This window comes from Anolis carolinensis, chromosome 3 (assembly GCF_035594765.1).
Source record: "Anolis carolinensis isolate JA03-04 chromosome 3, rAnoCar3.1.pri, whole genome shotgun sequence".
NCBI lineage: Eukaryota > Metazoa > Chordata > Lepidosauria > Squamata > Dactyloidae > Anolis > Anolis carolinensis.
This window is the reverse complement of record NC_085843.1, coordinates 185,724,563-185,737,912: the sequence shown is the minus strand read 5'-3', so window position 1 is coordinate 185,737,912 and position 13,350 is coordinate 185,724,563. Positions and strand designations below refer to the sequence as shown.

Sequence of the window (13,350 nt, the reverse complement as noted above, 5' to 3'; positions counted from 1 at the left end):
AGGAACTCAAGGAAGTTATTGCCTGCCTCTACGTACGCTCCTGAAAACCTACTTTTAAAAGTAAGTGTAGTTGTAAACGGTGTGCGTGATGTAGTCTGGAAGTTGTGCATTTCTAAGTAAAAAGCCATATGGACATATATACTTATGTTTTTAGGCACATTTAAGTAACTTGTTTTGTAAGCCTGTGATATATTTTCTACTTTGCCAGTATCTGGTACTTTGTATACCTTACATCAGTGGTTCCCAACTGTTGGTCCTCCATTTGTTTTGGAATTCAACTCCCAGAAATCCCAACCAACCTCTCAGCTGTGAGGAATTGTGGGAGCTAAAGTCCAAAACACCTGGAGGGCCAGAGGTTGGGTACCACTGCCTTACATAAACAAAGGTTACCCATAATATAAGCAAATTCTTTATGCAGCAACAATAAATCTTGCACTACCAGATATGGTAAGGACAGCAATGACATGATGCAGGCCCTAATTCAGACTGACAAATGACAAAATGGCAGAGAAGGCTTGCATTGTTTTGTTAGTACATTAAATGGCCCTGGAACCTGCTCCTGAAAATCTGAACAGGGAGATGCTGTCGAAAAGCTACTGCCATGAATTTTAAAAGCATTGCTTTGTGTCTTCAGGCTAATGTATGTCCTTGAATGCGGGCCTGCTGTATTAGAGACAACATTCAAAAGCCATAGCCACCACTGGAAGCATGCCAAATAATTAAAAAAAAGGTACTTAAGCACAGCACGTTGTTAATTGAAAAAGATACCCCCCCCCCCCACTTCACAACTGGCAAGCAAAAACGCCGCATGTGGTCAAGGCAACAGGCATCAGCATGACAAGGTGAAATATTTGATGTAACAAATGAATCAATTGTGATTCATTTCTGGTTGTGCAAGTCACAATTATGAGGAAATCCCATAGAGCTGACTATCCCCCTCCCCCGGATGTCACTGTTCCCTGCCCCATGGCGAAGACACCGAGACCATACCTTTTTCAGCCTCTACTGTGGCTGTACAGAAGTGAGTAGATGCATGCAAAATGAACGAGAAATATGAAGATTGTAATATCACATAGCAGAAAACGTCGGTTATAGTCGTGCAATATGTTCAGTTACTTTAAAATCAGTTTTGTTTTCCTTGTTTTTTTTGTGTGTTTTTTGCCTTTAATGTTTTTATTCAACAACAATAAATAACAGCCTGTTCTTATGAGTTCTCAAAAACATGGAAATAGCTTAAAGGGTAAAGTAGTACTGCAATGTTATTTACATTACAAGCCATCCCTGAGTTAGAAACATCTGACTTACAAATGACTTATAGTTAAGAACGGGGGTGAGACAACAGGAAGTCAGAGGTATCTACCCCGAGGAAGGGAAATTCACTCCTGAAAGAGTTATCATGGGGAAAAGATGTGTCCACTGAAGCTTTATCTCCAATCCTTGTTTCCACAACAAGCCAATTTTTCCAAAATCCAAGTCTCACAGGGATAGAAAGTGAGGTGAAATCTGAATGGGCACAGACAGCAAAATAAACAACACGGGTGTTAACCCTTCCCTATATTATCCAAAGCTATACAATATATATTTTTGGCTGGAGTTACACTTTTAAAAAGGACCTGTTCTGACTTGTATACAAGTTCAATTTAAGAACAAACCTACAGAACCTATCTTGTTTGTAAATTGGGGACTGTCTGTATTGTAATCCACTATGGTATTAAATATGTTAATTTCAGAAATCCAAGTTTTACATCACAATTATCCTCATCACCATTTGCTTCAATGATGATGACAGACTTTGTAGGCACAATATGGAGGCAAAACTGCACATTTATAGTAGGGCTGTAGTGGGGGAAATCCAGACCCAATGAATTTTTAATTGTGGGGAGTACAGAAATCAGGTATGATGAATACAAATCTGGTAGAAGAATCTGGATTTTCAAAAAAGCTCAGATGTTGAACAACATCTCTCCCATTAAGGGAAGTATGTTGCTTAATTCAAGTGTAATTTGCATTACACTTTAGTGCAATTTCACTGCCTCCAACTAAATAGCTGCACTGCATTCTCAGTTTCAAATACAGGGGCTGATACAAGCCACAAAACAATATACAAAATTGGATATATTTATTAATTTCTAGAATGTTTCAATATAATCACCAACTTTATGAGTTCTTTTCTATTGTTATAACATATATGGAACATTTACATGAAATTGTATGTTTTCATATGCAGTAGACTCTCCCGTTAACTGGCACCCATAGGGATTGACAGAGGTTGGAAAAATGTAGTTTCTGGTTTCTTATGAGCTACTATTAGAAACAGGCAATACTATAACATGCCATAAACTCTGCACTGACTTGATATTAATATTGGGATACAATAATTAAAAACAAATAAAGGCAAACTTGAAACAAATGTTATTATATTATAAAATCAGCTTGGGGGTGCAGCAGGATTTCTTTTATTTTTTTTTTGCTGGTTGCTTGAGTTCCGGTTAACAGAGAGTCCACTGTACTGTTCTTAGGGCATGTTTTAGTGTGTATTTCATTTATGTTCTATTTTAAAAAAAATCAAAGTAAACCCCAAAGGAGGTCTTGTGGAAAAGCTAGATATGATGGAGGAACTCACCGCAAATTTCAATTAGTGTCAGAGTGACATACAGCATTGATTAAAAAATTAGGAATGTGTGCTGTTTGGACCAAAGCTTTTTAAAGGGCAGTTGGTTAGGGATTTTTTTTTCACCACATGTTTCTCACATGAACCAAAGTTTTAAAAGTTACTTTTTGGGACTAGAACTCACAGTCCAATTTAATACTAGAGGAATTGAAATCATTGTAAGTGCCACTGGTACTAGATAACTTCCTTGGAGAAAGGGTTGTGCAAACAACTGTATGGGATCCTTACATAAACTCTTGAGAACATGCAACTATCATCATAACAAGTTTTGTTCTAGAGCAGTGGTTCCCAAATTCGGGCCCGCGGGCTGGATGCGCCTCTCCAAGGTCCTTTACTCAGTCCCTACCCTAAACTTTTTAGACTTAGGGTAACTGTAAATCTGAAACAACTTGAAGACACACAACAACAATCCTAATCAACTTGATTCTTTCATCAGCTAAAAGCAGGCCCACACTTCCCATTGAGATATGGTAAGTATATATTGGTTAAAATTGCTCTTCATTTTAAATATTGTATTGTTCTTTCATGTTTTTTGCACTACAAATAAGGTATGTGCAGTGTGGATAAGAATTTGTTCATGTTTTTTTTTCAAACTATAGTCTGGCCCTTTAACAGTCTGAAGGAATGTGAACTGGCCCTCGACTTAAAAAGCTTGGAGGCCCCTGTCTTGAGCAATGCCACACACAAGTACAGATTTTAGAACCTCACAGCCAGGATGATGATTCTTGGGAGTTGTAATAAAAAACTAACTTCCCCGTGCCCTAAAACAAACTGTTTCACATAGGAAGGCACATAACACTCATTGCTGATAACTCCTGAAAACAGGAAATAAGCCTACCAGACTATTTTTGTGGACAAATTTGTGGAATCTATTAAACATTGCAACAGTATTATTATACCTGTGTTGTTTTCTCCCTTTATCAATACAACTGTCATAGCAGAAGAGCCCAATGAACTGTAGTCATGGATACGTTTGGGCATAACAGTATTCTCCAGTATCAGAAAAGCTAAAAGCCAATGTAGAACATTTGTGAGAGCATTTATTAGTATAGTATCCGTAGTATGATCCTAGGCCACTTTAAAAGCAAATTTGGCCATAATTAGTGCAATGTTACAGAGCAATCCATAACACGATTCTGTTGCATGACGAGAGTCTATTTTCCGGCTATTGTCACACACTACAATCAGACCCAATACCCAACAAGCTCTGGACATTTTGTGAAGTGTGAAAAAAATACATATCTAGTGCAAGAGAATAATTTTATGGCACATATAACCCAAGATAAATCAGATTGTATCATTTGAAAGTATTAAGACTTCCATGTAATCAAATACATTTATTGATTCCTTTCTTACAAATAATTTTATATATCCTTATAAAAATGGGAAAAACAGAATTGGTTAAAAGAATTATGTTCTCACTCAGTAAGCTCTTAAAACAGTGGTTTTCAACCTGTGGGTCCCCAGTTGTTTTGGCCTTCAACTCCCAGAAATCATAACAACTGGTAAATTAGCTGGGATTTCTGGGAGTTGTAGGCCAAAACACCTGGAGACCCACAGGTTGAGAACCACTGTCTTAAAGATAAAAATCAGTCCTATAAAATTATTAAAGCTTATTGATACTCTAGTTGGGCTCCTACGGTTTATGCACTTATCTACATAACTGTGCAATACAAAAATGCTGATGAATCTAATGAAGCCAACTTATAAAACCCAAGAAGACTTTTAACTCAAAATTGGTCTTGTAACCATAAGAGTCATAATCATTTGGTTACTATCATAAGAGCTTTTCTTTTCTGCACAGATGTATTTATAAATTACACTAGTATATTTATTTCAAAATGTACGTATGTTTTAGCAATGTGTGAATACTTAATTATGTTATCATTTTGTTGGTAGCTGAGAGAAGGAAGACTGCCTCAAGCCACCTTAGGCACAGATGCAGACTTGCAATGTTACATATTAAAACACATTGTGGAATCTAGTTCTAATTTCATTTAGGATCATCAAATGTCAAGTCCTAACGAACTCACAAGCTCCACATCCTCATGTTGGGATTATTCGGATAGGATTGGATGGGGCTGTTTGAGAAAACGATCTCTGTTCAAATGTAAGATAAACTATTGTTTATCATTACGGAAATCAACTTGGCCCAACCTTAGATTCATTCACCTTCCTGCTTCTCTCTCCTTCTGTGGAGTAGCTTCAAGGAAATATTGAACTTTGCTTTTGTTTTTCACTAGATGTCCTTTAATATTATGCCCAAAGTTGGACAAGCTGCAGTTAGTTTTAATTATAGTTTTACAATAGTTACATAGTTTAATTATACTGGAATAAGACAAATTTAAGATCTGTATATAAAGCTGGCTAGTTTCAAAGATTAATCAAAGTTAACTTTTGGATTACTGAAACTGAAAGTTGATGCTTCTGACCGCCACATAACTGCACCAAAGGACTGAGCATAGAGAACATGTGAATCTGAGAGTCAAAGGAACATATGAGAGTGCTTTGATTGTTCTTTTCCTGCATATGGCAAGGGGTTGGACTGAATGGCCCTTGTGGTCCCTTCCAACTCTAGGATTCCATAAGATGCTACTGTGTAAGTCATCTATCCACCTCAGTATCATTAGCCATGACTTGCAATGACGCCCAAAGATTTCACACACACTTTTCCAAGCACAACATAAAGATTACATAATGATACATGAGAAAGTCCAGATTGTTTTAAGTAAATAAGCCAGGGTTCCAGTTTAGAAATGGTTACTATCCCATAAAGCTCACCTTCCGTTATCTTACTGCCATGAATGGTGCAAGACCAATCCATCGACAGGTGCATGAAACAATTACATCCTGACCTATAACAGGAGCACAAAGGGTAGGATTGTGACATGCAAGAACATAGGACTGCCATTACGGTGAAAATGTTAGTTATACATCTAATTTGAAGTTTATAGTGACTGCAATTACAGGCGTTCTTCCACATTTGCAGGATAATTTGAAGATTTAATTGTTTGTGGCTTATTCTATTTGCCACTGCTTTTACAACTACACATGACAAAAATGTTCTCTCTAGGCATTTTCTAGATTCTCCAGTGTAATTCTATGGAGGAAGTTGAACAAAGAGTCATTCTAGAAGACTTTGAGATGTCTAGATGGTGTTCCCTTGGATTAAAAACAAACAAACAGCAGACCTATATTTGTGGTTTTTCCACCTTCGTGGGGATCCTGTGCTCCTAGCCCCCGCAAAAAATAATGGCAGATTATAACTACAATTAAATTCCTCCTCTTGTTTTAAATTGCTGAGCAGTTATTTTAAGTGCAAAAACTTTATAAAATAGTTTTTGAGGAAGCAATTCATCTGAATCATACCATTCTGAAAAGTTAACCAAACCAAAGAATGGAAAATTCAGGTATTAAGGATATAATACCCATATCCAGCAGCTTCTCTCATAAGATCTAGGTTGGCTTTTCAATTAAATAAATAAATACATAAATAAAAATAAAAGCATTCCTTTCACCTCTGTAAGGTATCTGATTTATCTTGATGGAGCCTAATTCTAGAAACATACCTATTTACCTAGAAAAACAAAATGCCTCCTGAATGATTGGTTTGGTAATTTGTTGAGTTTATGTTATGATGCTTCTTCCTTGTGAGTAATAATAATTCCTACCCATTATAGCAAATTCTTATTTGCAACAAGAACTGATAACCCCTCTAGCAACACAACAAATTGTGAGTGCATCCTGAAATTCTATTGTATTTCAAATATTTCCTATATTTATGATGCCTTGTGAAGCACCTCACACAATAAAAATGGATAGCTTTATTTGCTAATCTAATGGTTTACTTTACAAGATCTACTTTATTAGGAACAAAATGCTTGTGAAGTGAGATTTTTTTGATATGAGGAACACAAACACACCATTTATTTTTATAAATGTTCACACATTACATACACACAAGGACATATAAACATTTAATTATATGTCCAAAAGAGGGCATTGGCAATGTGGAAATAAAATGTAGCTGTTTAAAAAAGTTTTAAAGTTGTTATCACAAAAAGGAGAAAAGCTTTTGTTTTTTAGACAAAGTTTGAGTTTCTACAGAAGTGATTACACCAAATGGCAAAAGTAGCTCTTTCTGAGAAGGTAAAAAACAACAGAAATTATGAATTAAATATCTGCTAGAAAACAGCAGAGAAGCTGCAACAGTATGATGTATCAACACAGAAAATGGAGAAGTTTTATATAAATAACGCTAAGAAATGGTACAAAGGCCACTTTCTGTTTTGACAACCATCACTCAAAAGCATTAAAAAAGAATTTCACAATATTCTTCTGGCAACAACTAACCAGTGAACCTTTTATAAAATAGTGAACAAGCCAGATTACAAGTACATTTTGAGCATAGTTCTTTTTTACTTCCATGCAAAAAAAATATGAGCACACTTAAACACCCGTTGAGTTCTACTTCTTTACAAGGTTTTCATTAGTCCCTTTTATTGTCAATGGATTTTGTAACAGTCACCAGATATTTCAGTTACATTAGCAATCGAAATGCACAGCGTGCAGCAGCATGTGAAGCCAACCTCAAAAATAAGGCGCTAAGACACTGCTTCAACATCAAGAGACAGACACATGTCTGAGATAGTGATTTAATTGTATACACACTTATACAGACACATACAGAGATACCCAGAGAAAGACAGACAGGTCTAAAAAGGCAGCTACATTTGCAGAGGAAGTAAACAGTGACTTACAAGGATAGTTTAGGGAGAGGTGTAATATTACATAGAACATTTGACAAACAACATGAAGAACAAACTTTGGCATCCATCACCAGAGTACAAAACACAGCACATTTCCCGTTTGTGGACTGCAGAATCGAGCTTGGAAATGTGTCCCCCAAACACTAACTTCCAAAAGACAACTGGCATTGAATAGAATTATTAATGTCTGTAATAAAACTCTTTGTAGAAGTGAAGAATATCATACTTCATGTTTGATGTAATCACAATGTTGCTTTTAATTTTCTACCGACACTGCTGATCAAATTGCTATTCGTAGATAACTGGGATATATGCTCTATTAAGGAAAGCTGAAAGGACAACAGCCTAACATGACTAAAACTGTTTGCCTTGTGTTTTATACCCTGGCTAAATACTGAATGTACATTACCTGATTAACACGCAAAGTTAGGCTTCATCTTCAACCACTAAGACAGGAACTGAAAAGCATAAGGAATTCCCTGCATGCACTGTGTGTGGGGTTAGCCAAAGAGTGGGGGGTGCCCCATTCCACCTGAGGCACAGCAAGTTGCATAACATCATTACCACTTTGCAAGGTCTGGCGTCCTCCGGCCAACACGCCGCTGGGTAGCATTCCCGTGGGAGTCAAACCCTTAAGGGTCAGCACACTTTCACTCTCCTCCCTAGAGACAAGAGAAAAGAGGATCTATGGATTTGAACAAAGAGAGCAACACATCTCGCCTGCAATTCTAACATAATTTTGTTGTTGCTGGAATAACATAGAAAGGATGTAGTAGAATTAGTATTTACATGTATCAGACAGATACAGAGTGGTGTACAAAGATCTCCCATATTTAGAGGGGGCACCGTGTGGGCTCTAGTGGGGGTAAAGAGGTGGGGGACGTCTAATTCAGTAGGTTAGGCGAGTGCTGCCTAGCCGGCCACACAATTGGGCAAGGGGAAGGGCTCGGATACCTGGGATGCTTAACCTTTTATATTTTGCAAGACTTTATGCGCATGCCTCCAAAACCCAAAACATCCCAATTCAAAAGCAAAATATGTGGTTAAATATGGTATGACTGTTGGCAAAAATATTTTGTAAAAAGAGTAAAATATGGGCTTCTTTCTCCCATTCCTACTGCTATATCTTGCTATCTTTAATGCTTCTCCTCCCTTTATACCGCTCTGGAGCCCATTTTGTCGGCCAAGCTTTTTAAGGCATTCTTTTCTGTATGCTTTAATTCTGTGTCATACTTATTTTTTCACATTATTTTGAAAAAGAGCAGCAGTTCCTAAATTGTGCTCCACAGAACCATGGTGTTCTGCAAAAGCATCACAGGGGTTCCATGAAAAATCTTTAAAATCACATTTAAAATGGATTTTAAAATAAAATCACACGAGGCCAACTATTCACCTATCTCTAACGTGAAAGGGAAATGCATGGAGGCTTGTGGTCCATAGGTTGTTATGTTTCCCTGCTTACTAAACAACAGTTGATCCTGAAGCAATAAATACCCCATTAATTAAAACTTCTGCAGTTGCATTTAACTGCAAAAGTAGAAGTATTGAAGAGATGGTCTTAACTAGTTGTCTCGTCACCTAAACAGATTGCATAGGTTGAAGATTGCAATTACCTGAGAACAGAGAAGACTCTTGCCATCTTGCCAATTGCACGGATTTTGTTTCTGATGATTTCTTTTCGTGCTGCAGCTGTACCTACTTTCAATGGAATAAGAGAGTCTCAAGCTCATGAAGTATGTAAGAGGAGAATTTAATGCAAACCATCACTAATGCTCTGAGAACATCATGGTTCTCCTTCCTGGAACTTAAAAATGATTGAAAATTAAAGATATATAATCACAAGCAAATTATTACTATCTATAAATCAACATTAAAAAAAACCCTGAAAATATTTTCCAAACAATTGCACATATGAAAAGACAAAGAGCAAGGCCCATTCAGCTAACACAAATGATGATGCACCTAGTTCTGCAATGGGCTCAGAAGGTTAGTTCAAAACAGCTTTGATCAGCTGGAGTGTAACAGCAGCTGGGGTTCACAAGAACAAACGCATCACTAGAACAACTGGAAAAATCAATAAAATTATCCTGGCATCCTATTTTCTGCCCCAATATTATGTTGGATTTAGGCCCAAGAAAGCTATATGTTAACTGTTCATCACTATCTTGTTCTTACCCTTTCTAAATATGAACAATTTAAGAACCCACGGAAACAGAAAACAGAAAAAATCATGAGAACAGACAACACAAAGAAACTAGAGGGGGTACAGAAAAATACAGAATACAGGCCGTCACCAAGTTATGAACAAGACAGATTCAGTGGAGACACCTTTTCCTCATGATAACTCTTCCAGGAGTGAATTTCCTTTCATAGGAGTAGATTTCTCTAACTTCCTGTTGTCTCACCCCCCCATTTGTAACTATGAGTCATTTGTAACTTGGATGCTTGTTACTTGGGGACTACCTGTACTAGTATTTACTGTGAAGATTTTTTTCCTGCAAAAGTGGGGAGGATATTCTTGCACTGGATTTTGCTCCTCCCATGCTCCAGAGGCTGGGCTTTTGGTTGATCCACCTTTTTCTGCTACTCCATATATGGCTCCAAGCCAAAGACACTCTAGATAAAAATCTTGATGTTAAAGTCACATGAACCATTTCAAAAGAACCACAATGTCTGCAGTCAAAACACTCTAGATAAGTATAACACACTTTGCATTACTGAAAAAATGAACCTTCACGGTGAATACCAATGTTCCTGCAATGTGGGGAAGGCATGCTTGCAGCAGGACCTGACCAAGTGATTCCCCCCAGGGAGGAAAAGAAAATACAGATCTATTTAATGAGGACCATGTCTGCAAACATGCCTATTAAAACCTGCATTAGCAGAAGCAAATCAGACTTGCAATGTCTAACAGAAGAAGAAGCCCCTGAACATCTCCAAGATGGAGCTGCTATAATGAAATATGTGGCTGCAAATAGGGATCTATCACTTTTGGAACTGCCACCGATTTAGCCCTATAAGCAACTTCAATAGATTATTTCAGCCACTGAAACAACATTACTGTTAATACTCTTTTCTCCATTCTTCCTGGGACATCCCGTGGAGACACACAAACAAATAATAAAAATTTGGAAAAGACAGTGTTCTTTCTATAAACCTTTAAAACCCTTCATGCATCCAGGTTATGACAATGCTTCTCTGTAATTCAGGGGAGAAGGAAGGCAAACAACTTTCTATGAACAATGAAAGGTCCAATTCAAGACCTTTCATTGACAATAGTACATGTGAAAAAGATCTTGATGTCTTTATGGACAATAAGTTTAACGTGAATCACCAATGTGACGCAGCAACTAAAAAAGCTAATGGGATTTGAGGCTGCATCAAAAGGAGTATAGTGTCTAGATCAAGGGACAACATGGTGCCTCTCTATTCTGCTTTGTCCAAACTGCACCTGGAATAATGTGTCCAATTTTGGGCATTACAATTTAAGAGAGATATTGGTAAGTTGGAATGTGTCCAGAGAAAAGCAACTAAAATGATTAAAGATCTGGAAACCATGCCCTACGAGGAGCGTCTTAAAGAGCTGGGTCTGCTTAGCCTGCAGAGAAGGTTTAGAGGAGACATGGTAGCCATGTTTAAATATCCGAAAAGCTGTCATAAGGAGGGGGGAACAGACTTGTTTTCTGCTGCCCTGGAGACTAGGACCCAAAGCAACAGGCTCAAATTACAGGAACAGAGATTCCACTTGAACATTAGGAAGAACTTCATGGCTGTGTGCCTAAGGGTGTGGTGGAGGCTCCTTCAATGGAAGCTTTTAAACAGAGGCTGGATGGTCATCTGTCAGAGGTACTTTGATTGTGCTTTTCCTGCCTGGCAGGGGGTTGGATGGCCCATGTTATTTCTTCCAACTCTAGGATTCTATGATTTTTCCATCCTTATCTTTTTCAGGACTCTGGCCACCAAAAATACAAGATAAGCACCTTGGGCCATGGGATGATTTCAGCATTGACGTAAATCATTTACTCTATTTGGAATCTGGATACAAATCTTGCAGATTTGTGGTTCCCCTCTGAAGCAAAGAGGTAAATCTCTGAGTCACCAAATAATTGAGCCACATTAAGCACCAGTGAATTCAGGCTCCATTCCTCTTGGTCCAAACTCTGTCCATTCTGCCTGACAATTTAACTAGCCTCTTTCCCTCTTGACTGAAGATAATTTAGAGCTGCCTGCTCTCTACATATTTCCCTCACTAAAGTGATTTCCAAAATCCCAGTTAAAGTGGATGGAGAAGCCCTCAAACACTTATTTTTATGTCTCTTGAGCTGGAGCAGAAAAACAGCCCTATTCCCCAGCGCAAGGCAGGACAGAACTGGGGGGGAGGGAGTAGCTCTCCTACTTAGGATGGAGGAAGAAAGACTGATCAAGAGCCTTGCCTCTGGATCATCAGAGGAGCATGGTGCAAGGATACCCTTCCCATACTACAGAGCTACCATCTGGATTATTCCGTCAATAGGTAATCTAATATGCTCCCACTCAACAAGCTTTTGGAACACAGAGTAAAATATGCATAGATCATACACATGATTTGCCTTCATGTAAGAAATCTTAACATACGAAGCAGCCGCTAAATGGAATTGCTAGCTACTTCTTTCTCCTAGGGTACATGCAAAGCTTTATGCGTCATATAGACTACATCATAGGTGCAGCTGTTAACTGGAACAGCTACTTCTTTCTCCCAGTGTACATGCAATGCTTTACACTTCATAAAGACTACATCATAGGTGCAAATTACACATGGAACTCAATTGGAGTATTCTTATCTCCATTTTAATTTTTGTTTTGGTAATGCAAACAGCCTTGGGAGCTATTTAATCTTTCTGCTTTTTGACTACTCTGACTCTCTTCGAATTGCTGGGTGGGTGAGACATACTCTTTCACAGCTATTAAAATATATTTCCTACTATGAAAATATAATTACTGGAATAATGACTTTACAAGCATTCATATAATGAGACGTTCTCCGAATTTAAATGCATATCTGAATTAATGCACCAATGTGAAACTGGCAAAATAGTAAGTATTAGCTGGAACAGAATGAAGGTAATGTACAATTAGAAACCAGAACATTATATGGGTCACAGTCATGGTTCATGCAAATAATTTTAAATAAAAATGCTTACAGTAAATGTTTAAGACAGATCACTGAAAGTTTTCATACTCATGCACAATTAAATAATGTGTTAGAAATAATAAAACATGAAATTTTATTTTAAAAAAGAAGGCAGGAAGAGAGAAGATAAGAAGTATTTCATGCACAGAAAGATAGATGTTGTAAAATGTTATAGAAAGACTGGCAATAAAACAAATACTACACATTTATATAAGAAAAATATATGAATGTGTTCTCTACTTGGGTAATCAAGGAAGTCGTATTTCAACACAACATTACTCTTTCTAGTCTGTACCTTTTTTATTGCCATATATGAGTTGTTCTTCAGATGGAGAGTCCAGTTAAAAAGAAAGTGAATGATGGAGAAAAAGGTGAGTGACAAAAACTAAAAGGAAGACATTTTACATTGGCAGAGACAATAAAGAAAGAAGGCTGAGAAAAGTGAGGGAGAGAATGGAAAAATGGCTATCTTTTTGTAGAAAACTGCACTTTGTTAAGAACTTTGTCACCGCTAATAATGTGGAATGTATGTCTAGCATTCAGTGGATTGACTCATGTGGTGACAGAACATATATGTAGGACACAATTCTATAAACACAAATATAAAAACTATGAAAACAGTCAGCCCTCCTCATTTATAGGTTTGATATTTGTAGATTTGACTATGTGGAGGGCTGGCTGTACATACAAATGAAAAAAGAATCAAGAAGTTAAAAATATGATGGAGCAGTTTTCAAAGT

General features: G+C 37.4%; 1 protein-coding gene across 6 annotated transcripts in view; it reads right to left on the bottom strand.

Moving 5' to 3' along the window:
• ppp3cb (protein phosphatase 3 catalytic subunit beta) overlaps positions 1-13,350 on the bottom strand; it is a 41,823-nt gene that overhangs the window by 4,057 nt on the left and 24,416 nt on the right. Inside the window, exons 11-14 of one of the 6 annotated variants that reach the window (XM_062975890.1) lie at positions 9,054-9,138; positions 8,005-8,102; positions 5,453-5,526; positions 991-1,011 (exon numbers count right to left, since the gene is read on the bottom strand). In XM_062975890.1, the coding sequence (XP_062831960.1) occupies positions 5,459-5,526; positions 8,005-8,102; positions 9,054-9,138 (251 nt within the window). In that variant the 3' untranslated portion in view covers positions 991-1,011; positions 5,453-5,458. The remainder of the gene's footprint in view (positions 1-990; positions 1,012-5,452; positions 5,527-8,004; positions 8,103-9,053; positions 9,139-13,350) is intronic. The other 5 variants (XM_008114237.3, XM_062975891.1, XM_008114238.3 and 2 more) reach the window with 5 other exon arrangements.